Source organism: Pseudorasbora parva, chromosome 4 (genome assembly GCF_024679245.1).
Source record: "Pseudorasbora parva isolate DD20220531a chromosome 4, ASM2467924v1, whole genome shotgun sequence".
Classification (NCBI taxonomy): Eukaryota; Metazoa; Chordata; class Actinopteri; order Cypriniformes; family Gobionidae; genus Pseudorasbora; species Pseudorasbora parva.
The window spans coordinates 25421067-25444671 of NC_090175.1; the positions used below are offsets into that span (position 1 = coordinate 25421067).

Consider the following 23605-nt stretch of genomic DNA (forward strand, 5'->3'; position numbering starts at 1 on the left):
GTTATTATTCTTTGTAAATGTTAGATAATAAAAACACAATAGTTCATTGTTAGCTCAGGTACATTAAATATAATATTAAAGGAACACCAACAGTATTAAAAGTTGCATCTGTTATTTTGAAAATAGGCTCATTTTTCAACTCCCCTAGAGGTAAACAGTTGAGCTTTGCCGTTTTCAAATCCATTTAGCCGATCTCCAAGTCTGGCGGTAGCACATTTAGCATAGCTTAGCATAGATCATTGAATCTTATTAGACCGTTAGCATCTTGCTCAAAAATGACTAAAGAGTTTTGATATTTTTCCTATTTAAAACTTGACTCTTCTGTTTCTAAGACCGACAGAAAATAAAAAGTTGCGATTTTCTAGACTGATACGGCTAGGAAGTATACTCTCATTCCTGCGTAATAATCAAGGAACTTTGCTGCCATACATTGGGTGCAGCAGGTGCAATGAAATAACGCAGCAACTGGAAAATAGTTCCCAGCAAGCTCTCTGTGCAAGCAGGTTGTCACGATGGTTATGTTAACGGAAGTTAACCTATTTTCAAGCTGTACGTGATATCATTGTATCTGCTGCACGATGTAACTACTAGAGATGCAACAATACCAGTCCACGGTTAAATACATACCTCGGTTTTTAACCGTTTTTCGGTTCGATTCGTTTTTTTTTTTTTTTTTTTTTTTTGCTATTCTATTCTTAGGTGACAGAAACAGAAAAAGGTTAAGGAGAAAATGTTTTTATTGCAATACTCTTTCTTTATTTTAATTAAAAGATTTGAAAACCCTTACTTAAACTTAAAACTTTACCTAAAAAACCCTTGTACACATTCCCAGTATATAGTATGATATAAAATAAATATATATAAAGATTTACAGTGGCAGCTCAAAGATGTACAGTAACATTTAAGCATGAAGTTGAATTAATAAATGTAGGCTTAAATTAAAAGCTATTAAAAGTATTAAAGGTCTTTTTTTTTTTTATTAAAATCATTTTAGAGGTGAACTGTCTCTTTAAGGACACGCGTTCACTAGGCGGCTGCTGTCAAATGAAGACCTGACATCTCATTTAGACGCACGTGATTTTACTTTCACTTTAGAAATAAGTTAACCGACTGCATTTATATGTTAACCTTGTGTGTATTTGACAGTATTAGCGCAGTAAGACTGTCCGGTAATCATGTGTGTTTGACAGACGTTTAGTGCGCACGCTCAATGCAAAATAGTGCATGCATTGAACAGTCCGTGCCTTGCCGGTTAAACATTTCATTCGCGTGCATTTAATGTTTAACCGGCAAGGCTTTAAAACGCGGGTAAACACCCCTTAACTTTAGTGCATATGATTGGATATTTACTCATATCAGCGAAAAACGCAATTCACCAGCGCGTATTGAACCGTGAATACCGTACCGAACGGTTCAATATCATATTGAGTGTTGTGACATCCCTAGTAACTACAGAAAAGTCAAGTTTTAAAGAGGAAAACTATCAAAACTATTTGGTCATATTTAAGCGCAATGCTAACAGTCTAATCAGATTCAATGATCTATCCTAAGCTGTGCTAAAATTTCTACCGCCAGATCCAGAGATCAGCTCAATGGATTCGAAAATGGCAAAACTCAACTGTTTAAGGGAGTTGAAAAATGAGCCTTTTTTCATTGTTCTGCTTTACTAGATACAACTTTTGATTTTAATAATGTATTAGTCATTTTGGAAATGAATGTCGACTCAGATTAATAAATGTTTTAAAAGTATTTTTTATTAGTTTGTGTTAAAGGACAACTCTGAGTATTTTTTTGTTAATCTTGATCGTTATACCTTTGTGAGTACAGTCTACAGAAAAAAAACTTAAAGCTACACTGTGATATTTTCCCCCATCTAGCGGTGAAAAGCTATATGACCATCCAGTGAATATTAGTTTCTGTTCCTCGCAATTCTGATTTCGTTTTAACTCCTACGGTGGCCGATTTAGTCCAAAATTAACATGGCAATCCCCCTCTTCACATTCAACATGGTGTAATCGAGTTTTAAAACGCGAAAGGCGAAGCTTGAATTTATGGGTATGTCCCTCTTTGGCTAATGTACTTTTTTGAACCCCGCACCCGTATGTATTTTCAATGGCATATTATAAACTTACGAGAATACTTTATAACTTGAAAGAAGTAAATATACATTAATGAGCACATATATTTTTGAAAGAACTAAGTGTTTTTAGCTAATAATAAACTAAAAAATTTACACAGTGTGGCTTTAAAAATTACGTTTTTTTTTATTTTATTTTACATTTTACAAAAATGTAACGATTAAATTCCCTGGAGTTGTCCTTTAACTAATAAATTAACTAATAATATCAAATTGAATTTCATTGTAAAGTGTTGCTGATATTTTCAAACAATATCTAGACTAGGGCATGTTTAAGTTTGAAAATAAATATTTAAAAATAAAAAAAACATTTGAGTATTTTGGAGTTGTAATGAATACCACAGTGAATACAAATCTTAATATCTGTTTGAAACATTTAAATACTGTTCAGAAACAGAAAGTAGCAGCTTGCTTTGTTTATGGGGTTACCAGGGTAATAGCTGCATTTCTGCTGTTCTAGCGCCATCTATGCTGCATCCAAAATGTAATACTTCCCTTCTATATAGTATTCACAAAACAGTATGGGAAAAGTCCCCGGATGATCAACCCACTACTTCCGCCAAGATTCTGAAGTGTTTTTTATACGTTTTTTATAAATAAATTGTCCATAAATAAATGGACAATTTATTTATGTAGAATGTCTGAACTTCATTCATACTACCCATACCCATACTATATAGAGCATATATTTTTTAACAGTTGTGAAGTAAATTCAAATGAAAATTCAAATTAACAAATTTGATTAATTTTGTAAATTCAAAACCTACTCAGACAGTATGTTTTTTGCAGTCAGTGACTCCTGCAAATAGTATGCAATTCATTTATTGACGGTTTGATTTCACATTACTTTTAGTTGAAGAGGATTTTCTTCTTTTCTTTACTGTTTCTATCAAGCCCCACAGGTTGTGTTTGTTTACAGCTCAGTGGTTAATTCTGTATAAATGGACTCTCAGGTAGTGCATTAAGAGATAAATACCTTCTGCTCACTATGTTTGTCACCACTCATTACTCATGCAAGATGAATGACAAGGTATTGCTCGGTTGAAATGCAGTGTTTTGTCATATATGACCTTCAGTGCTGCATTTCGCATGAGGCGCAGGTGACATTTAAAATCATGTTTGATCACTATTGATTAGAATAATACACTAGCTGTTTTTCATCCAAAGTTGTGAATTTAAATTGCAGAATTGAAATTTCGCATAAATCATTAGCGAATAAAGCACCAAATGTCATCAGTAGTTAAAGGTGCCAAATATCACTAGAAAAATGCAAGAAGTTACTGTGGGTCTTTTTTCATGTATAATTAAACATACTAATCACGGTAATGTTATCTTGCTTTCGGAGACGGATACTTGCTGTTCACGAACGCAGTTGAGTAAGACCTTTTGTGAGGTAATTTTACCAAAGAAGTCACATGACTTGTTGCACATCAAGGAATTTATTTGGTAAATTTGTTTCCATCATAGTTTATGTGCATGTTTTGTATCAGATAAAAGATAATTGAGCAAATATGATTCTTTATACACATTTGTAGAATTTATGCCCATCTCGCTCGTTTTTTTAAGAAATTAATCTGCTGTAATGTCTTTAGTTTCTATTGTTTAATTATTTTGCAATTTTTCATATAAATATTATTTAATGTTGGTCACTGGCAATTACACATTTCTGTATGTGGACAGGACACATCCTAAAGTTGTCTATATGTATAATGACATTGTTTAACCCATACATACAGTCACAAATAATTGATTGGTTGAGACTTCAATGGTTAAGTGGTAAAAATTAAATATTACAAATTACTAATCAGACAGTACTAACCTTTCAAGACCGCTTCTCTTACACTCTTTTTGTATGAATTTTCACAGTGCACTACAGAAAGAGAAGACTGCACTACTGCAGGTGAAAAACAACATGGCTGCGGATTTAGAGAGGCTCCTGAACCACAGAGAGGTAAATGCTGTCAGCAGATTTTAAAAAAATCGCACAATGCCTTAAGTCTTTGATTATTTTTCTTCAAGAATACGATTTAACTCCCCATGTTCCAAAATAAATGTGATAATGCAGTTTCCTTTGTATACTTTTCTGGGGGGAAAAGTACTTAGTAAAAGAAAATAATAAAATAAAATAAAAATATATAAATAACACTTGATTTACATTTAAATGTCCTTGCTTAATGTTGTAAATTATACCAGACCCAACATTTAGATTTGGGTGTGTTAGATTGGCCAGTTCAGCACCAAAAATATTATGTACTATATATTATCAAATATATATATATATATATATATATATATATATATATATATATATATATATATATATATATATATATATATATATATATATATATATATATATATATATATATATATATATATATAAATTATTGTTTTGAGTGGACAGGGTTCTACATGATTAAGTTGCAACATTGTGAATCATACATGAAGTATTGTCCTTTTTGCTGTATTTTTTTGTTCCTTTTTTTCTTTTCTTTAATGACAGTATATTGATCTGTCATTTCACAATTGCTGCGGCATTTCCATCCAAAAATGGTATTCATCAATTTGTTAAAGGGATAGTTTACCCAAAAATGAATAGCTCTTCCAAGCTTTATAATGGCAGTGAATGGCAGCCCAAAATTTGGACCGCCATCCATATTCAACTTACAAAACAAATGTAACTGGCAAGACAGTGATGTCAGACCAAGCATTTTGAACTGCGCTCAAAGGCGTTACACTTTCTTTGTAAGTTAAGGAAGCTATATTTTACTTTATTACGTCTTAAATAATGGATATTTTTCTCACACAAACACATCAATTCACTTCAGAAGGCCTTTATTACTCCCTGGAGCCATGTGGATTACATTTATAAGTGGATGGATGCACTTTTTTGGGCTTCATATTTTGGGTTACCATTCACGGCTTGGAAGAGCCAGGATATATTTTTTATATAACTCCAACTGAATTTGTCTAAAAGAAATATTGTCTGGTACACCTAGGATGGCTTGAGGGTGAGTAAATCATTTTTGGTTGAACTGTTCTTTAAAGCCTATCTTGCTATATTGATTTATTTTGTTTCTCATTTTTCACACTCTTTCTAAATTTCTAAATCATAGGACTTGACAAAATACATTTTGTTTGACTGACTGACTTTTGGGTCAGATGTGTTACATTTAATTAGTTCAAACAGATCACTGACTAACTTGAATTTCATGATGAAGGCAAGTATTATAGTATTAAATACAAAATACAGTAAATAAAGTAATGTGATGAACAACCTATTATAACTGGCATAATGGGGTCACACCACTGACGCTCAAAATGACCATTCAAAAACCGATACTGTAACATATTGTAAAACCTGAATAACATGTTACTGATTGTTTGTTCGGTCAATCAATCTCCCTCATGGTGTTTTTTTTTCTATGGATACATTTCCATGAGTTTCCAACTGGTTTGCATGAGTAATTATAAACGTTTTGTAATGAGGTAATGCAACTGACATTTAAAAAATATATTTTTTATATACTATAGGCTACTGTATTTTACAACAAACTTTTGATTGCTTTATTACTTTTTAAAGCGGAAAGTGGGTTCCGTTTTAAAGCAGTTTCATGCATATTTTGATGATTTTAGAGAATTCAGTAGAGAAGCAGTTAATAAGTATTGATCAAATAAAATAACTCCATTCCAAGGTTATTAATTAAAAACCACTTTTGTGCTCAACATTCATACATTGTCCATTAAAGGTGAGAATGTAAGAGAGTAGTTCCCACACACACAAGCACACAGTCTAGTCTAGGTGTGTCCTTTTTTGTTGTCATTCAGTCATCCAGCCTGCCATTCCAAAGTAGTGGCTACACTGCGTACCTATCGTTTACTCTCTAAACAAGTTTATACCTTCATCAGAAAAAGCCTCTCATGTTAATTAGGAAGCTGCAGCTCTCGTATGGTAATTGATTGATGGATGCCTCAGCTTTGTTTGTACCTTAGGTACAGTTCAGCTCAGTTGCGGCAACTGCTTTCTTAGAAGTTTAGAGAGGCACTCGGTAACTAGAAAATCCAGTCACTCAGGTCAACTGTTTCCCATGCTCAAGTCATAAGATTAGCAATAACCTTGCAGTTTGTGGTTGTTTATGATGACAGACAGCTAATAGTTTGCCTCATTGAGGGAAACCGATTCGTAATACCATCTACTTGAACGACGGTTTCTGAATGTGGTGTTTTGATCGATGCGGTAGGGAACAATGAACAAGTAGTCAGTTCATGGTATACATTTTTGTGAAAAAATGTTTGATTTACTAATTTAATAATGTCGAATAGATGATCCTGTATATTGAAAGGGACACTACACCTCTGCTGACATTCTGAACTCTCTGAATATTAAGGACAGGGTGTAACTGACTAAGCACCAGTGCAATATGGAGCTATTTTCAACCAAATACTGCTGGCACACACTGTGCCGACTTCACAACTTCCAGTGGCATGTTGGCAGAAAGCATGCAATCCTCACAGACAGCTGCTTCTCACTGGTGCTTTTTGGCATGCCAGTGCATATGGTCGTGCAGTGATAAATAGAAATATTGAATGACTCTTGCGCATCGGGCATCTACATTCGCCGCTGAAGTGGGCGGTCATGTGCTAGTAGGGGATATTTGACATTGCCGTCGTACGCGAGAATAGTATGCGTTCAGTTAACCTTGTTTTGACACCAAGACTCGCGTTTCTTTCAGCAGTCTTTTCTTAACATTTTTGTAAAACATTCCTGTTGCGTAGTATGGAATGTCTGTCCCCTTTTGCCCAGTTGTATTTTAAGACCTAAAGCGCTCTTCTATATCTTCTATACCTGTCACCAATGCTTTTCTGTATGAAAAGCTTTTTGGCATCTGTGATTTTTATCAGCATGTTGGAACACGAGTATGTAGAGCAACTCACAATGTGATCTGACATCAGAGTCGTTTTCTTTAAACATATTTTAATGTATTCAAACCAGTCAAGTAAATACATGAAGCTTTTTCTTTCTTTCAGTGCCACCACAAATTGCTGATGAGTTGTAGCTGAGACAAGACTGTGGTTTGACTCAAGCATCATAAACATATATTAACTCGCTCATTAATACAGTTCTCAGCAAGTATTTATTTTCATTATAACCCTACAGTACAAAACCAAATAGTCGGATCTTCATAATCTTGTTTTTTTTTTTTTTTTTTTTTTTTTTTTTTTTAATTATTATTATTTAGATTTGGCTAACACTTTATTTTAAACTCTTTATTACTTTATTACAATTGTTACATGTAGTTACGAAAGTAATAGCTATAAATTATGCATAATTACATGCAACTAACCTAAACATAACCAAACATGTAGTTATTTGATATTACTCAGTACTTATATAAGTATAGTTAGTTACAGTGTAACAAAAGCTCCTTAAAATAAGGTGTTACACTTGTTTTTAAGGTGTCATTGTAAACAGTGTAATTATATATTTAAGTACTGAGTAATATTACCGTACTTACTGTAGGGTTAGGGGGATTAGGGTTTGGTTGAGGGTTAGTTGCATGTAATTATGCATAATTTACTGTTATTACTATAGTAAGTAAATGTAACGTGTAACAAGGACGCTGTAAAATAAAGTGTTACCAAATAAAGTGTAACCTTATTTTTGTTCATAACCATTTACAATAAGACCCCTTTAGTTAATGCATTAACTGACATTTAACTAACGATAAGTGATACATTTGTTACAGTATTTATTATTCTTTTTTAACGTTTATTATTATAAGTTAATTGTTAGTTCATGTCAGCTGCATTAAATAACATTAACAGATACAGCTTTTGATTTCCATAATGTATGAGTAAATGTTGAAATTAATATGTACTAAGGTTAATAAATGCTTTAAAGGTGTTTTTCATTGTTAATTCGTGTTATCTAAGGATAACAAATGGAACCTCATTGTAAAGTGTTAGCGTATTTTTGTTGTTCCTGATGCTGTTGTTTTGTCTTGTTTTTAATTGAATCCTCAAAATATGAGTTATTGTGTATATATTTTTTACTCTCTTTTAATGACATGTACGCAGAAACATTTTTCATCAGACCTGCAGCTGTTCTCTATGGAAGCCCATTTCCGCCACGAAATAAAAAAATAAAAAGAGTAATTGCAACTTTTTTTCTCACAATTCCGAGTTTAAATTCGGAATTCTGAGATATAAACTCGCAATTGCATGATATAAAGTCACAAAGAAACGGCCTTCAATAGTTCTCAGAGCTGTATTACACTGATGACTTCAGGATAATGAAAGAACGCTGTAGTTTAAGGGCGTTTCCTTCAATTGATTCAGAACTATTTACACTAAAGCAGGGCTGTGTGCTTTGTTGAGGTGCTCTCAGGGCACCCCTTGTAGGTTTATACAGATACGCCTCCATTACCATTGCACCTTTAAATGGAGTATTTACAGGAACCCCCAGGCTGTAATGTTTTTTGCTCAGGTGGCTATAAGCTATATTCACTAGGCCATTGTAACTTAAATGTGTTGAGGCTTCCAGTTATTAAAAAAAACTCTAAGCTGCTTGTTATTTTTGCTATTTTTCAAGTTATTTACCTCTAGCGGCAAATTAGTCTCAGCACATCCGCACAAAATAGCTTACTTCCGCATTGAAAAAATAAGGTGGATATAGGTAACTCAAAAATGTAGTTATTTTTATACTTGCTTGTCATTTCAAAGCGAGTTTATGAAAGAGCTCTTTTCAATACAGTGACAATGACCTTGTCTGTCAAGCTCCAGTAAGGAAATATTGTGCCATAAAAATACTTCTGTTAGCAGTCTGTACTAAGGCCCATTCACACCAAGGATGATAACTATAACGATTAAGATATAGTTCTAAAAATATAATAAAAAACCTTTTTTCTCAGCCACAGACTTCACACGCACGAACCATTGGCTGAACTTCTAATGCACATGGCACACTTATTCTGAAAGCATTTCAGGAGTTTCGAAGTCATTATCTGATTGGTTGAATTCTACAGGATGTCCTCAAGACGTGTGTTGCGGTTTTTAACGGTCCACCTGGAAACAAATCCCAAACTCCAAACTCTCTTGTGGGAGAAGAACGACGTCTTGTTTACATCTGTGAAAATGAGCGCTTACCAGGATCAACTTAAACGCTGGATTTTCAAAATATGTGAAGAATGTATTAATTCATTATTTATAGATGCACTGCTGGCGTGGTCACTGATATAGTTATTGTTATCTTTATAGGTATTGTTCATGGTGTGAATCAGCCTTTACTCTTAATATCTGTCTATCTCCAAAAAGGACAAATATAATAAATACAAATAAATCAAATAAAAGTAGCATGCTAAATTCAAAGTCTCCTGAAGCCATATGATATATAGCTATCTGCCTTGCAAATGTACGGTTACAAGGCACCAAGAGCTGATAGGATATGGTGTCTGTGATGTGCATGCCTTTTTATTATTATTTAATCTGAACACAGTTGTGAGTAAAATTGCAGAGCTTTGGCAGAGGGGAAGGTTTTGAGTCAATGGTTACTCAAATTTCTATTTATAATACATTTTTTAAATTGTTATATGGCTTTAGAAGACTTGTGCATCGCTTGGGTTACTTTTATGATGTTTTATTTAGTTTGTCCCTTTTTGGAGCTTTACAGATATTATCACTACAAACTGTTGAATGAAAAAAATATATATGCGGAAATTCAAAATGTCTTATAATCAAATTATGAGCGTGTAACAGTGTTTTGAATGACATGAGGATGTGGATGTTCTGGAATGTTGACATCCAGCATCAGTACACGTGAGATGTTTGCGGTTTTAATTTGAATCAACCTACATAAGGGCATGGCACTGCTGGCACAACAAGACTGCAATGGCTCTTTTTATACCTGTTGTGAAGGGGAAGCAAACTAACAATATTCTAGGTAGCAGCTTTTTAACCTTCAGGTACCCAGTGATTTGTTCTTATCCTGTTGCAGGAACTTTCAGTCATGAAGCAAGTCCTCATTAGCATGCGCTCACAGCAGCATGGTGGACCTCTGTCTCTCGAGGCCGACGGCACGGGGACAGCAGTTCACAGACCCAAAGCCTTAAAAGGCACAAACGAGGAGCAATACAACTATGGTCCCAAACCAACAGTGTTTGTACGTTTTACTCATCTATCCAAAAGGGACAAATAATACCTTATCTGGGAACCAAAAAGGGATATGTTTTAAAGATATTTTGAACTGCTGATAAATTTAATGGACTTTTTTATTATTATTGAGCTTGCCATTTGCAGATATTTACTTTCACATGAACTTTTACAAGTTTTATAAAATGTTTTACTCAAAGCAAAGTCCAAAGGAATGGTCAATGATATTTAACACTGATGTTTTTCCTTTTCTTTTAACAGACCAATAAAGAAGCTCCAGAATGGTATAGAAAACTCAAGAGAAAAACTAAGTAGGGACTTGTTTAACTTGTTTAAAAGTTTTAGGATGCTCTATGTTATGCAATCACGGATTAAGGTCTGTTTAAGTTGTAGAAGACTTATTACATAACTAGTTACACAGGTTTGTTATGTTATGAACAACCTTTAAACTGTTTTATTATTATTTTTTATTTTTTAAATATTGAAATAAATCATTGTATGTAGTCTAATCTGTGTGAGTGTTTTTATTGAATTTTATTTTAATTTGAAAAAGTATGTCGGGTTTTTAGTAGGCTATTCAGGTTGTTTAAACCTGCAGTTACATAGTATTGGACTAATCTTTAAAAAAAAATCTGAATGTAGCCTATCAGTTGATCGTCTATAAATCTGTATCCTTCCGTTCTGATTCGTAACACGCGAGACACGCTGATGATATAAATAGATGAGCGCGTGCATACCTTAATCGCAGCAGCATCGCGCGCTTATTTGTGTCATCTTAATGTTACGCACCACAGGCTCGAATGTCCAACAAGACCAGAAGCGGTGGCCGTGAGCTGCATCCTTTCGTTGACTCAGTCTGCTTGAGGTGGATATTTTTATTTGCCGTGTTGTGTTGCTTTTAAAATTATGGTAAACATTTATTTACTTAGACTCATAAACCTACCGTTTGTAAATATGTAAATAAGGCTTTGTTTCCCAGCTTTATAAACAGGCAGCGTTGAGTCTGACTGACATTTTGGTAGAATTTGTTGCCTACTTCGTTGAGGATTTCAGTTCTATTAACTATTTTTTAGGAAAGTATTCTATTTGCATTTACCTTCTACAGTCGGTTGCTAAATAATTACACCATTTAAGATCAACAAACGAGATATTGCCCTATTAAATCAGAAGTTTATGCACAGAATGTATAAACTTATTAGAGTCGGCATAATGTGATCGAATATGGCCATAGGCCTATGCATTAATACAAATAGGCTACCAAACAAGTGACAAAAGTAAAAAAAAATATATATATATATATTTTTTATAAAAAACCTTTTTTAAAGTTTACACTTGTTATTGAAAATGTTATAATGTGGGGTCTATCTTTAAGTACACGTCATCTAAATGCAGCATAACAGTGATATCTGCGTTCTGCAAGTGAGTAACTGATTCACAAACCCATTCAGAAGGGTTTGATTCAATAAAAGAACCGGCTCATAAGATTAATGCATGTTGTTGAATCACTTAAAAGAACCGGTTCACACGAGTCATTCGTTGGGGGATCGACTGAATAAGTACGGCTATCCTTGTTAGGAACTCTTCCCTCTCTGTTATAGTTATTTTGACAGGGCTAAATAAAAAATAATGTTTTCATCACAAAATTTAACTTTGAATTAACTTGGGCTATAAACATAAATAGGCTCCCCTGCAATTTGAACACATTATTGTAGTCATTTTTGATGTTTGTATTAAGTAGGCCAAGTCTATTCTGCACTGCCGTCATTTTTTTAAATGCTTAGGGAAACACGTAAGTCTGGACAGATTTAACTCCGGCTGTTTTGACGGGTTTGTTCCGCAGCCGCTATTACAGTATCAGCAGTAGTAAAGGTGTAGCCGTCTCACTTTCTCTGTCCCTGACAGAGTCGTGCCCCGCCCTTTCAGCGATTATAGGCTACATATATCCCGGAGCTCCAGGACCGGAGCGAGACAAAACGGGATATTACTACCGAGAGCGCGCACACATACACGCACGGGTGTCATTCCATGCACCATACACTCACTTCCCCTTCCTCGACGTCTATCAAAACACATTTCGCGGACGCTCTCTCCGTCACATCCACGGGTTTATGGCCGCTACGCTTCTTACGATGAGCGCTGCGCTCGCACCGGGACAAGATGACTTTCTCTCGCTTCTCAAACCCTCACTATCCGACGGCTTTCCGGAAGACTCCTCTCTGTTTTCCTTTGAAGCCAAGAACCCCGATACGGAAAGGGGCTTATCAAACGACTACTCTCAGGTAAATGTTTTTTTTTTTTTTTTAAATCAGTTTCTCTGCATGGTGCTCGAGAAGATATGACTGTATCACTGGGCGAATTAACGTGTGAGAGGTGGGCCATTGTAGATGATGCAGCTACGCTGCACGCCTGCAGTCCCATCAGCATCATGCCCCATGAAACGCGTTATGTGCAATTCTTTCCTTTGGAGGAACTTTTATACTCCGTAGATTATTATTTTTTCGCTAAATGCGGGATTTAGCTTAAAAACCGCCCCCAAATAAATATTAAAATAGACGTAAAGTTCGTTTTTAACGATTGGCGAAATGCTATATTTTCAGATTATTAAGGCTAATTTTGATCCTTGTCCAGATTTTTAAATCTCCCATCTCCAATGGACGCAGGGCATTTTTACTCTGCAAGTTTACCATAAGAACTAAAGAAATTAACATATTTCAATGTAGGCCTATTTGTTAATTGTGTGTGCAATTATATTTTTTATTATGAATTACAACCTAGCCTACTAAGTGTCATCAAACCTAGTTCTTTATAGAGAAAACAAATATTCTGCTCATTTAGCCTCAATTTCTTGTTCTCTCAAAAAATATTTTATCATTTAGGCTCCATCAGGCAAAGTTACAATTTTAAAATCAGAAATTAATTGTAAGATTTTCCGCGTTGGGTTTTACTAGATGTTAGGCTACTTCCAATGTAGTTTGCTATTTGAAAGTTATAATTGATAAGTTAACTTTGCAAATGCAGTGCTCTTTCTGTGTTCTCCAAATGTAAAAAAAAAAGAAAAAAGAATGAATAAATAAATAACAAAACCATGACCATATAGCAGTCATTCGTCCCTCATAAAATAGGCCTATTGAAGAAGAGTCGCTGTTTAAGACTTCAATTTAAAAGCGTCCTCAACAGAATAATCTGTCATTACTAGGCCTACTTCAAAATGATTTGGTGATGTTTTTTGGGGGGGATTTCCCCTTGGCTGAAATGCAGGGGAGAGTTTGGGCTGGGTCGGACACTCATGTCAGTTGCTTGCAGTTGGTTTCTTGGCTACCGAACCGTCAACAACTGACTCCCCCTCCCTCCTCACCCACGCGCGCTGCTCTCGCGCTCCGAACTGAAACTTCCCAGCAACGCCGAGCCTCAATCTGAAAACTTGTGAAAGAGATACATGTCCGGCGAACAGCTGGAAGATCTAAATCCAGAAATAGCTATGCGTAGCAGCCGCGTAAAGAGCACTTAAAGAGCTCTGGCATTCCGAGTGTGTGTGTGTATGTATGTATGTATGCAGGCTGTACGTGTGTGAGTGAGTGTTTTTATTTTCCCCTCGTGTTTATTCCGCTAGTGACTCTAAAGATGTTACACTCAAGAGGGAGTAATGAATGAGTCTCGATTTGTTCTTTTCAGCTGGTTACGGTTTTATGATAATTGGGAGGCATTTATTTGGAAAGGCTGAGCAATCTCTCCAGCATGCTTTCCACCTGTCAGCAAAGTCTGTTTTGAGCTTGTGGTATGAGCGCTGTTTTACAGTCTTAGGCGGAATGTAGCAGAGACATATTGAAGAAGACTTGATAAATGCTTTACCTCTGACTGCTCCAAACAGCAACACGGCCGCTTCATGCTCTCTATATATACATGATCACAGATCAGGTGTTAAAACCTCAAGTGCTGATTTTTAGGTTTCACATCTTCACACAAAGAATTTGCAGGTTAAATACCCTACCTGCACATTTCTAGTAACATCGGTGCATGGGATCATTTTTATAGCCTACTTTCATGCAAACATCTAATATATAGGTAATGCTGTTACAAACGTAATAAGGGCAAATGAGATAAAATGAGATTGTACACAATATTTACTCAAAATTTGCAGAGAGAAGAAAATATAACTGATTTATTATTAATTGGTAAGATTTAAAGATTGGCAAAAGGGGGGCATAACCTATTAATCGGCCAGCATTGACATGGTTATCAGTTACAGCAAAACACCAATTCCTCAGCCTGGCCAATAATATATGTCATATTTCCATGTAGGTTCAACATGCTTGCTTGTTCATATAAAAAAATGTAAGGTTATTTTTATTATTACACTGTTTAAAAATTATCAATTCACAGAATTTCAATTCGGCCAACTGAAAAGTTTAGATGTGATCAGTCACTAGAAAATGTTCAATTGGAGACATCTTTTTTTCTTTTTTTCCTTTTTCTTTTTTTACAGTGTACACGTTCTAGGTTTATTGACTGCTAGTTAACTTGTTGTGTTAGCAAGTCCAATGCTAATCCAGTTTTCTCCAAATACAAAAAAAAAAAAAAATGTCATTGTTCAAGATTTCAAGTCAAAGTGTCCTCAATTAAAGAGGAATGAAAGAAATATCAGCCAATTACTCCGCCTGGATGATAAATTGGTTTGTCAGTTTATTTTTACTTGCTCCAACATGCTTGCCTATTCATATGATGGACAATTATGTATCTTTAATGAATTATTTCATAACACAGATTAGCAGATAATCACAGCACAAGTGTACTAAAGTATAATGTATATGCTAAAATGTATGTTTTTTTTAAAAAACTATTATTATTATTATTATGCTTAATATATTTATATTGTAAGTGTCTACTACGTTGAGCAGTCCATATTTGTTTTACCCAGAGCCAGGTTAGTTTAGCTGAGTAAGCAGGCAGGTTGGCCATTGTTGTAAGAGTAAGTGAACATTTGCATTCTTGCAAGCTTTTCTAAAATGTTGTGTATACTGTGTTTGTACTCTGCCAACACAAGCAGTCCCAGGAGATCCTGCCAGCTTTGCTTGCAAAAGCAGCGTATGCAATATTCCAGTAGTTATTATTCTGAAATCTGTTTGCCTCGTTTGCATTTAATGGCCTTCACGACTGCATTTACAATTTGGTGCTTCTCTCTTTTGCTCTCTAGGCTAAATTAGAGATGGATAAATATCTGTCTCCGCAACCTGTGGCACACCCCGACCTAAAGAAGTCAAGGCGAGAGAGCATCTCCGTAATGGACCAGTTTTTCGGAGACGACCACTGTTCCCCATACAGCATCAACATGAATGTCTTCCTGCCCGACATTGCGTATCTAAGAACGGGCTTGTGCCGGCCGGCACGGCCTTCGGTCCCCTGCCAGGTCAAAACTGAACCTGTAGCGGCACCTTTCTCCCATCCAGAGTGTCCAGCGAGCACGAGCGGCTCAGCTCCATCCACGCTACCAGATTTCACCAGCATCTTTAACTCGAATTCCGCTTCAGGCTCTGGAATGGACACCATGGACGATAACTCTGGGGTCTTTGTCAAGCAGGAGATGCAAGGCTTTGACATCCCGCAGGATGGGCCACTCTTCCAGCTCCTCAACTCCGAGCTGGACGTCCCCCATCAAGCCGATTCTCACTCCCACCCTCACGCTCACTCTGTGCCCTCACAGATGGCTACTTTCCACGACCTGCACTTAGCGACCCAACAGACTGCTTCCAAGCCATACTGTGGCATGCCCTCCGCCGGGTACCCTCTCGGCCCGGGACACTTTGTCCATCCTCAGGGTCAGGCTCACTCGCAGCTCAAAATGCCTTATCTCCCCCCTACACCTCCCACTTCAGAACCTGGCAGTCCTGACAGACAGAAGGAACTGCTTCACAATCTGACACCACCACCATCTTACGCCGCCACTATCGCCTCCAAAATGGCTGTCCATGTGCCCAGTCACCCAACCCCCACCTCGACACGACCTTCCGCGACCAACGGCCCCATGCCGGTCCGTTACAACCGAAGGACGAACCCAGACCTCGAGAAAAGACGGATACACCACTGTGATTTCCCAGGTACAGAGAATAAACAAATTTCCATTTCAGTTGAACTTAAGTAAACAATGGCGAGCTCAAAAGCATATAGCCAAATTCACAAGATGCTCTTGTGTTTTTTTCTGGATCGCAACGCTGCTTTCTACTGCGCTTTCTTACTCACACGTTTGAATCCACTGTTAAATAATTCAGAGACGGGCAAAGCCTTTTAACCAGTGCTCAAAATGAATGCCAAAGAGTTGACGTCAGGCTAATTGTTATTGAATCCTGTTGCATCAAATTGACTGGGCAAATTGTAAAACAGACAAGCCTCACAGTGCCATTAATAGTGCATTTACGCTAAGAAGCTGCATGTCTGAAGCGACGTGCTGCGCAATTAAGAACCCATCACTGCTTTTCTTCACTGAGTGGGGTTTTACTGCTAACGACATGAGATGGGCTTTGGATTCCTAATTGGAAAAGAAAGCATACTGAAACCAAATAACAGGATGCTCTTATTTGTGAATGTGGTGAGGAGTGAACCAACTGATTCTCTGTTGGGGACTTAAAAGAACAAATTGCTCTCTTGTCGTACTGTTGATGCATCAAACATAAAACGTCATTGTTTTGTTTTATAATTTTTAACTGAATTATTATAATAGTATTTTTATTTTAATAATCTTTTCTTTTATCAATAGCCTCCCAGCATTTCTTTTTATCTCTTTAGCATTTTAATCGCTTTAATATTTTTTAGTTTTTTCCCCAATTATAAATAGGTTCCCAACATTTTTATCTCTCAAGAAAATTAAAGCACTTTTTTCATACTATTTATGCGTCAAACATAATGATTACATCGTTTTTTAATTTTTTTTTTATAATTTAAATATTTACTCCTTTATAATAACATTAATATTTTTTTTATCAGTAGCCTCGCAAGATTTTTTTGCAAATGCAATCCAAATAATCGCATTGTACTTAATACTTATAATTTATCATTTAAATACTTAAAAATGTATAATATTCATAATTTATGTATTTCAAGTTTTCAATAGCCTCCTAACATTTTCATCTCTTTAAAAAATGAAAGTACTCTTGTCACACTGTTAATGCATCAAACATCATAATTGCATTGTTTTAAAACTTATAATTTAAATATTTCATGTATAATTATTTTAATAATTATTATTTTTATTAATAGCCTAACAACAATTTTTTACAGTCTCTAAAATGATTGAAATAGTCTTGACATGCTGTGTACACTGTAAAAATATATTGTTGGTTTAACTTAAATAAAAGTAAGTAACCTGGGTGCCTTCATTTTGAGTTTATTGAAAATAAAAATGTGAGTTGATAGAATGAAGGAAATTGGTTTAATAAATAGAAACTCAAAATATTATTGTATCTGAACCACATAAAAATGAAAATGAAAATAGCACAATTTGGCATGTTTCAATGCGTCGTCAAATAAAACGCACAATTACCTAATATGCTTACAAAATCTTTTAATAATATTTTAATAAAGGTTGTCGATTCCTAAAAAATGTCCATTGCATTAACTCAAATTTGTAATTTCAATGAACTCAAAATTTTAAAACCAGGTAACTTATTTGTAAAAATAATTTTTTACAGTGTATGCATCAGATATAATAATTGCATTTATAATTCTTATAATTTATCATTTAAATATTGAATAATTTATAATGATTTTATATTTTTTTTAAACGCTGCACTTTACTGTTGTGAGTAACAAAAACTGTTATCTTTTTTTAGGTTGTAAGAAAGTTTACACCAAGTCGTCCCACCTGAAAGCTCACTTGAGGACACACACTGGTAAGAGTTCTCCAATTAAAAATGGTTTTATTTATGCTCGATAAAGCTGTCCTCCTATTTTGGCACTTTACTGTCATGTTGCCGGGCAGAAGTGCGCTGTTGGCATGCACATGCGTTCATTCTTGCACGATGCCTGAAAGCTATCCTGCGTCGCTTCCTAATATGAGATTGCACCCAAAACATGCCCAAATACATCAGCAGGAACAGCCTTTTCCACTTCCTTTTTCATTATCAAATCATGAAGTCTAATATATGAATTACCTCTTGGCAACATTTGAAAATATCAGTAGAAAACATTTTCATTGTCCAGTGTTACTCTCTCTACATATAATTATATTTAGAGATACACATTTAGTATCTGATGGAAGTAAACAAAAGAGCAGACCTCATTTGACCCAGGGTAGTGAATATTCATGCATTCCAGAGCGTGGCCTTTGGCATGTGAACTTAATAAGCTGATAAACTATTGTACTTATACGGCCATCAAAAGTTTTAGATTTTTCCAGCGATAGATTTATATTTTATGTCACCAAGTCCTGAGCTGAATTACTCGCTCATAATGGTTGTAAAGCGCTATTACGATAAGATAACAACACCCACTCTTTTCTGTAAGTCTTGACGTGGCATGATTTAGTATTTTGACAGTGTTGCTTTATTTGAATAAACATCATGTCAGAGTGAGATTTACAATTACAGTGCAGGTGCTACTTTCAAATTCATAATTATAATGACTTTTAGTAGTCAACTGTTTTTTTCCCCCTTCTTTTTTTTAGAGAACAGGTGGGTCAGTTTAATAATGCCCACATTTTCAGTACACAAGATACACACACACATACACACAAACACACGCAAATCTACATCGTATAGTATTTATACAAAGTTTACTAAATAAAAGGGATGTTTACTATTAGTGGATATTTTTAAGACTTAAAATATTGTTCAAAGGTTTGCCGTCTATACGATTTTTAAAAAGGAGTCTCTCATACTCACAAAGGCTGCATTTATTTGATTAAAAATACACAAAAAAACAAAAACAAAAAACGAAATAAATAAGTTGTTCATAATAAATGATCACATCTAAATTTTTCAGTTGGCCGAATTGAAATTCTGTGAATTGATGCAATTTAATTCACAGTCACTAGAAAATATTCAATTGGAGACCTGTAATATTGTAAAATACTAATATTATTACAATTTAAAATAACTGCTTTCTATTTTCATATATTTAAAATGTACTTTATTCCTGTGATGTTTTGATGCTCTAGAAGCATTTCTTAATATTATAAATATTTTATTATATATTATATTATAAACAGTTGTTCTGCTTTTGTTGTTGTGGTAATCGTGATACGTTTTTATTCAGGATTGAAGAATAGAAAGTTCAAAAGAACAGCATTTATTTGAAATAGAAACCTTGGTAGCACTTTACAATAAGGTCTCATTACCTTATTTGTATTAGTTGATACAAATACAAGTGTTCTCTGTTAGTTCTTGTCAGCTAAGGTCCATTAAATAATATTAACTGATAAAAACTGTGATAATGTTTTAGAAAATGTTGAACTTAACATTAACTACGATTAATAAATGCTTTAGAAGTGTTTTTCATTGTTAACTAATGTACATTATTTCTAAAGTGTTATCGAAATCCTTTGTAACAGTGTAAATGTCTTCTTTTTAAAAAGTATTTATTTTGAAATACACTTATATAAGAGAAAACCACACCGTGTCCAGATTACCACTCAAGATAAAACCCAATCCAACCAGTCCCTGGAGAGAAGAGAGGAGCCTCAGGCAGACAACGCATGATATGTGCAATCCAAACAAGTCGTTACAGGATCCCTGTTCAGGGCTCTCCTCACAAACGTTGAAGCTCAAGACAGGCACATGTTCTGACGTTTCGCTGGTTAATTGTTTTTGTGCACCACACCTACTGCGTGAGGTTGAAACAGCTGAACCTGCAGTATCACTCTTTATAGTCCTTCGGCTCCCATTTTCTATTATTTAAAAGGCAACAGCCCAGTTGAATGATAACATGGTGATGATGTTTTTAGTTTGATATCATATGCACTGATATTTCAAATAATCTAATATTAATCGAATTGCTTAAAGCACTTGATGTGTACAAAGAACAACTCAAAAACTACAAATAATTGTCACAATTTATTTCTCATGATTCCATTACAAACCTGTATGCAGTTTTTTTATTTTGTGTAAGTTATTTATTAATTTTTTTAAGTGCTGTTCTTTATTTTTGTCCATAAAGTCAATGTGGTCCAATGTTTGGACCCCACACTGTAAAATAAATATTGTTGGTTTAACTTAAAAAAGTAAGTAACCTGTTTGCCTTAAAATTTTGAGTTTATTGAAATAAAAAATTTGAGTTAATACAATAAACATTTTTGAGAATCGACAACCTTTATTTAAATTTTATTAAAATTTGTAAGCACATTGGGGTTTTTTTTCTTCAAATTTTATTTGTGATGACGCAGTGAAACATGACAAATTGTGCTATTTTCATGATCTATCACATTTTTATGTGGTTCAGATACAATAATATTTTGAGTTTTTATTATTTATTAAACCAATTTCCTTCATTGTATCAACTAAAATTTTTAACTTCAATAAACTCAAAATTTTAAGGCAAACAGGTTACTTCCTTTTTTAAGTTAAACCAACCAAAAAAATTACAGTGTAGAAATAGAAACTCAAAATATTATTGTATCTGAACCACATAAAAAAATGATAAAAAAATTGTAAAAGAATAATAATATTGTTTTTATTAATAAAACAGAGAATAAAATAGATTTATTTATGAATAAAATATTTCAATAATATTTAAATAAAGGTTGTCAATTTTCAAAAATGTTCATTGTATTAACTCAATTTTTTAATCTCAATGAACTCCGGCAACCGGGTAACTTATTTTTTAAAATATTTTTTACAGTGCATTGACTTTCACTGTATGGACAAAAACAAACATTGAAAAATGTCTTCTTTTTGTGTACCATATAATAAAGTCATGCAGGTTCAGAGCAACTTGAGGACTGATCACAAGATTTGAAGTTTTGAGTGGATTATGTTTTATCTATTAAACGATCTATTATAGGACACAAAATAAAGTCTTTAAACTCAAATGCTTGGTAAATCATCCTTAAAGTAGTCTGTTTTTTTTTTTTTTTAATAACCTGTCATCAACTATCCAAATTGAACGCTTTGAAAGGGTTGTAATGCGTGTGTTGAGCTGGCAGGATTTTCCAAAGGGATTAACAAACTCTTGATTTCGGGAGGAAGAAATAACCTTGTCGTCTTTTGAAAAACACACTTTAAAGTGTCTAAACCTGACTTCTAGAAAGGCAAACATTGTGCTGCTATTTATGGCCGACTATGAGTTTAGTCTTGTCAGCCTCCACGAACATACCGAAATCCTGAAATACTTTAATCTTAGTTAAGATAAGTTTATGAGGTTGCTCAGTATATTTGTTATGGTTACTAGCAATGACAGAAAGAGAAACGCTACCCACACAGATTACTCATTTAGTATTCCTTTCACGTATTAGTGAAACCTGTTTTTTAAACTGTGATTGCTGGTTTCTTCCATGTTCTAGCCGTGACTCCGTGTACTTAACTCTGTGTCCCATTGTGCCCTGTGTTCAGGTGAGAAGCCGTATAGGTGCACGTGGGAGGGCTGCGACTGGCGGTTCGCACGTTCCGACGAGCTGACGCGTCACTTCAGGAAGCACACCGGAGCCAAACCCTTCCAGTGCGCCGTGTGCAGCCGCAGCTTCTCTCGCTCCGATCATCTCGCCCTGCATATGAAGAGGCACCAGAATTAGACACCCATGCTTATTATTATGCACATGAAGTGATAACAGAACAACTTATTTCTTTCTCTACGCCGCGACGAACCTTATAATGTTTAGGGTAATCTTCTCTCTCTGACCTGTCGAGAGTGTTGAGCTGTCGACTATAAACTGAAAAAAAAAACTTTTGATATTGCCATGAAAGCCAATTTCTTGTGGTACCTATCATAATGACCGTTCCCTTTTCCTCTCTCTTTTGGATGTATAGATCAAATTTCTGTTTAGAGCCTTATGTGTCATTATTGTACACGAGACTCGGCTCTCATCCTCCAATTGGAAAACGAAACGTTTTTAATGAAACGGAACTGTAAAATATACAGGATTCGTTCTTGTACACCTGCAAAGCACTAAGACACATCTCCCGTTTTACCTTGCACTTGAATTCGACTGGAACAGATGAATATCTATGTATGATAAATACTTTTAATATATATCACTGGAATAGTTACTGCTTATACTGGGGTTTCATGTACACAGCTTATGCTGCGATTCCCTCTTTTTAGTTGCTGAAGTATTTATAGCTATGGATGATAATGTGCTGCTACTGAACAGCAATTATTTCATGAATTATTAAACAATGGTATATAAAAGCAATGAGAAGTGGAAAAGGGCTTTAGACAGCTGAGTGGTTTGTACAGTCCCCTTTATACACAGAAGCATGCCGACCATTTGTATCCCTACTGTCATTGATGCATAAGCTCATATGAATGTACGAGACCACAGTGACTGTTCTTTTGAAATAACGCCTTTGGATCACGTTTAAAAGTGCCTTTTCATGTTTGTTTTTATCAGCAGCACATGCTATGACTTCTTGTTTATAAAAAAAGACAGTCAGGTTACCATTATTTCACTATTACCGCAATCCGGCTGCCTTTCATAAGTTTTGGGAGGGTTAAAGTATCACCTGGATCTTTCTTGTAAAATCGATGTATTTATTGCATTGGCTTTGTGAAGTGGAATTTGACAAGTTTTGTGTAATTGAAATGCCTTAATGTAAATACTATGACATTTTATTGTAAATATTATTTTGATTTTTTTTTGTTGAAAAGGAGGGCATCATATTGCTCTGGATTCTGGCTGTGTGACTATTTTTGTTTCTTTGAATTTTTTTATATTTCACTTAAACTTATTTTGTAGATTATATTTCTAAATTGGTTGTCTTCATGACGAATGTTTTTTGTCTACTGATTGAAATTAATTCTAATAAAATCAACTTCATAATGCTTTTTACAAACTGAACTTCCCTGAAACATTTTGTTCTGTGTTAAAGGAACTGAATGTAAGATATGTATTTCAATGAATAACAAAATGGCCCTGATATGTCACTAAGAAATCAAGTTCATTTCAAATACTTACATCACTGACAACAGTAGTCCAGCCAGGATATTGTCATTTAAAAGTTGTTGTTGCAGCCCTCAACTGATGTTGATGTTGACATGTGTTTTGGCCTGAAGCTCCACCCTCCACCTATCGACCAATCATGAAGTCAGTAGTGTTTTTGCATCCAGGTTGCCAGCTCTGATCTAGTTACCACAGCTGCAGATCTACAAACATTCCTGCTGATCCTTCAGCCAATCTGG

General features: G+C 34.9%; 2 protein-coding genes across 4 annotated transcripts in view; both read left to right on the forward strand.

Moving 5' to 3' along the window:
* The window catches only part of pibf1 (progesterone immunomodulatory binding factor 1), a 54625-nt gene extending 43915 nt beyond the window's left edge, over positions 1-10710 (forward strand). For both annotated transcript variants that reach the window (XM_067441390.1, XM_067441389.1), the window contains 3 exons: positions 4004-4088; positions 10131-10295; positions 10547-10710. In XM_067441390.1, the coding sequence (XP_067297491.1) occupies positions 4004-4088; positions 10131-10295; positions 10547-10600 (304 nt within the window). In that variant the 3' untranslated portion in view covers positions 10601-10710. The remainder of the gene's footprint in view (positions 1-4003; positions 4089-10130; positions 10296-10546) is intronic.
* Positions 10711-12081: 1371 nt separating this feature from the next.
* Positions 12082-23243, forward strand: klf5a (Kruppel like factor 5a). Of its 2 annotated transcripts, none has more exons than XM_067442699.1 (4): positions 12082-12564; positions 15477-16377; positions 18106-18165; positions 21820-23243. In XM_067442699.1, the coding sequence occupies exons 1-4, from the start codon at positions 12394-12396 to the stop codon at positions 21996-21998; spliced, it is 1311 nt and encodes a 436-aa protein (XP_067298800.1). In that variant the 5' UTR covers positions 12082-12393; the 3' UTR covers positions 21999-23243. The 2 variants fall into 2 exon arrangements, with proteins under 2 accessions (XP_067298800.1, XP_067298801.1); XM_067442700.1 differs by lacking the exon at positions 12082-12564 and adding an exon at positions 15058-15367.
* The last annotated feature ends 362 nt before the right edge of the window (positions 23244-23605 follow it).

Coding starts and splice junctions, on each gene's coding strand:
- klf5a (XM_067442699.1), top strand. CDS start 12,394: ATGGCCGCTACGCTTCTTACGATGAGCGCTGCGCTCGCACCGGGACAA. Junction 16,378..18,105: donor ACACCACTGTGATTTCCCAG/GTACAGAGAATA, acceptor ATCTTTTTTTAG/GTTGTAAGAAAGTTTACACC. Junction 18,166..21,819: donor TCACTTGAGGACACACACTG/GTAAGAGTTCTC, acceptor CCCTGTGTTCAG/GTGAGAAGCCGTATAGGTGC.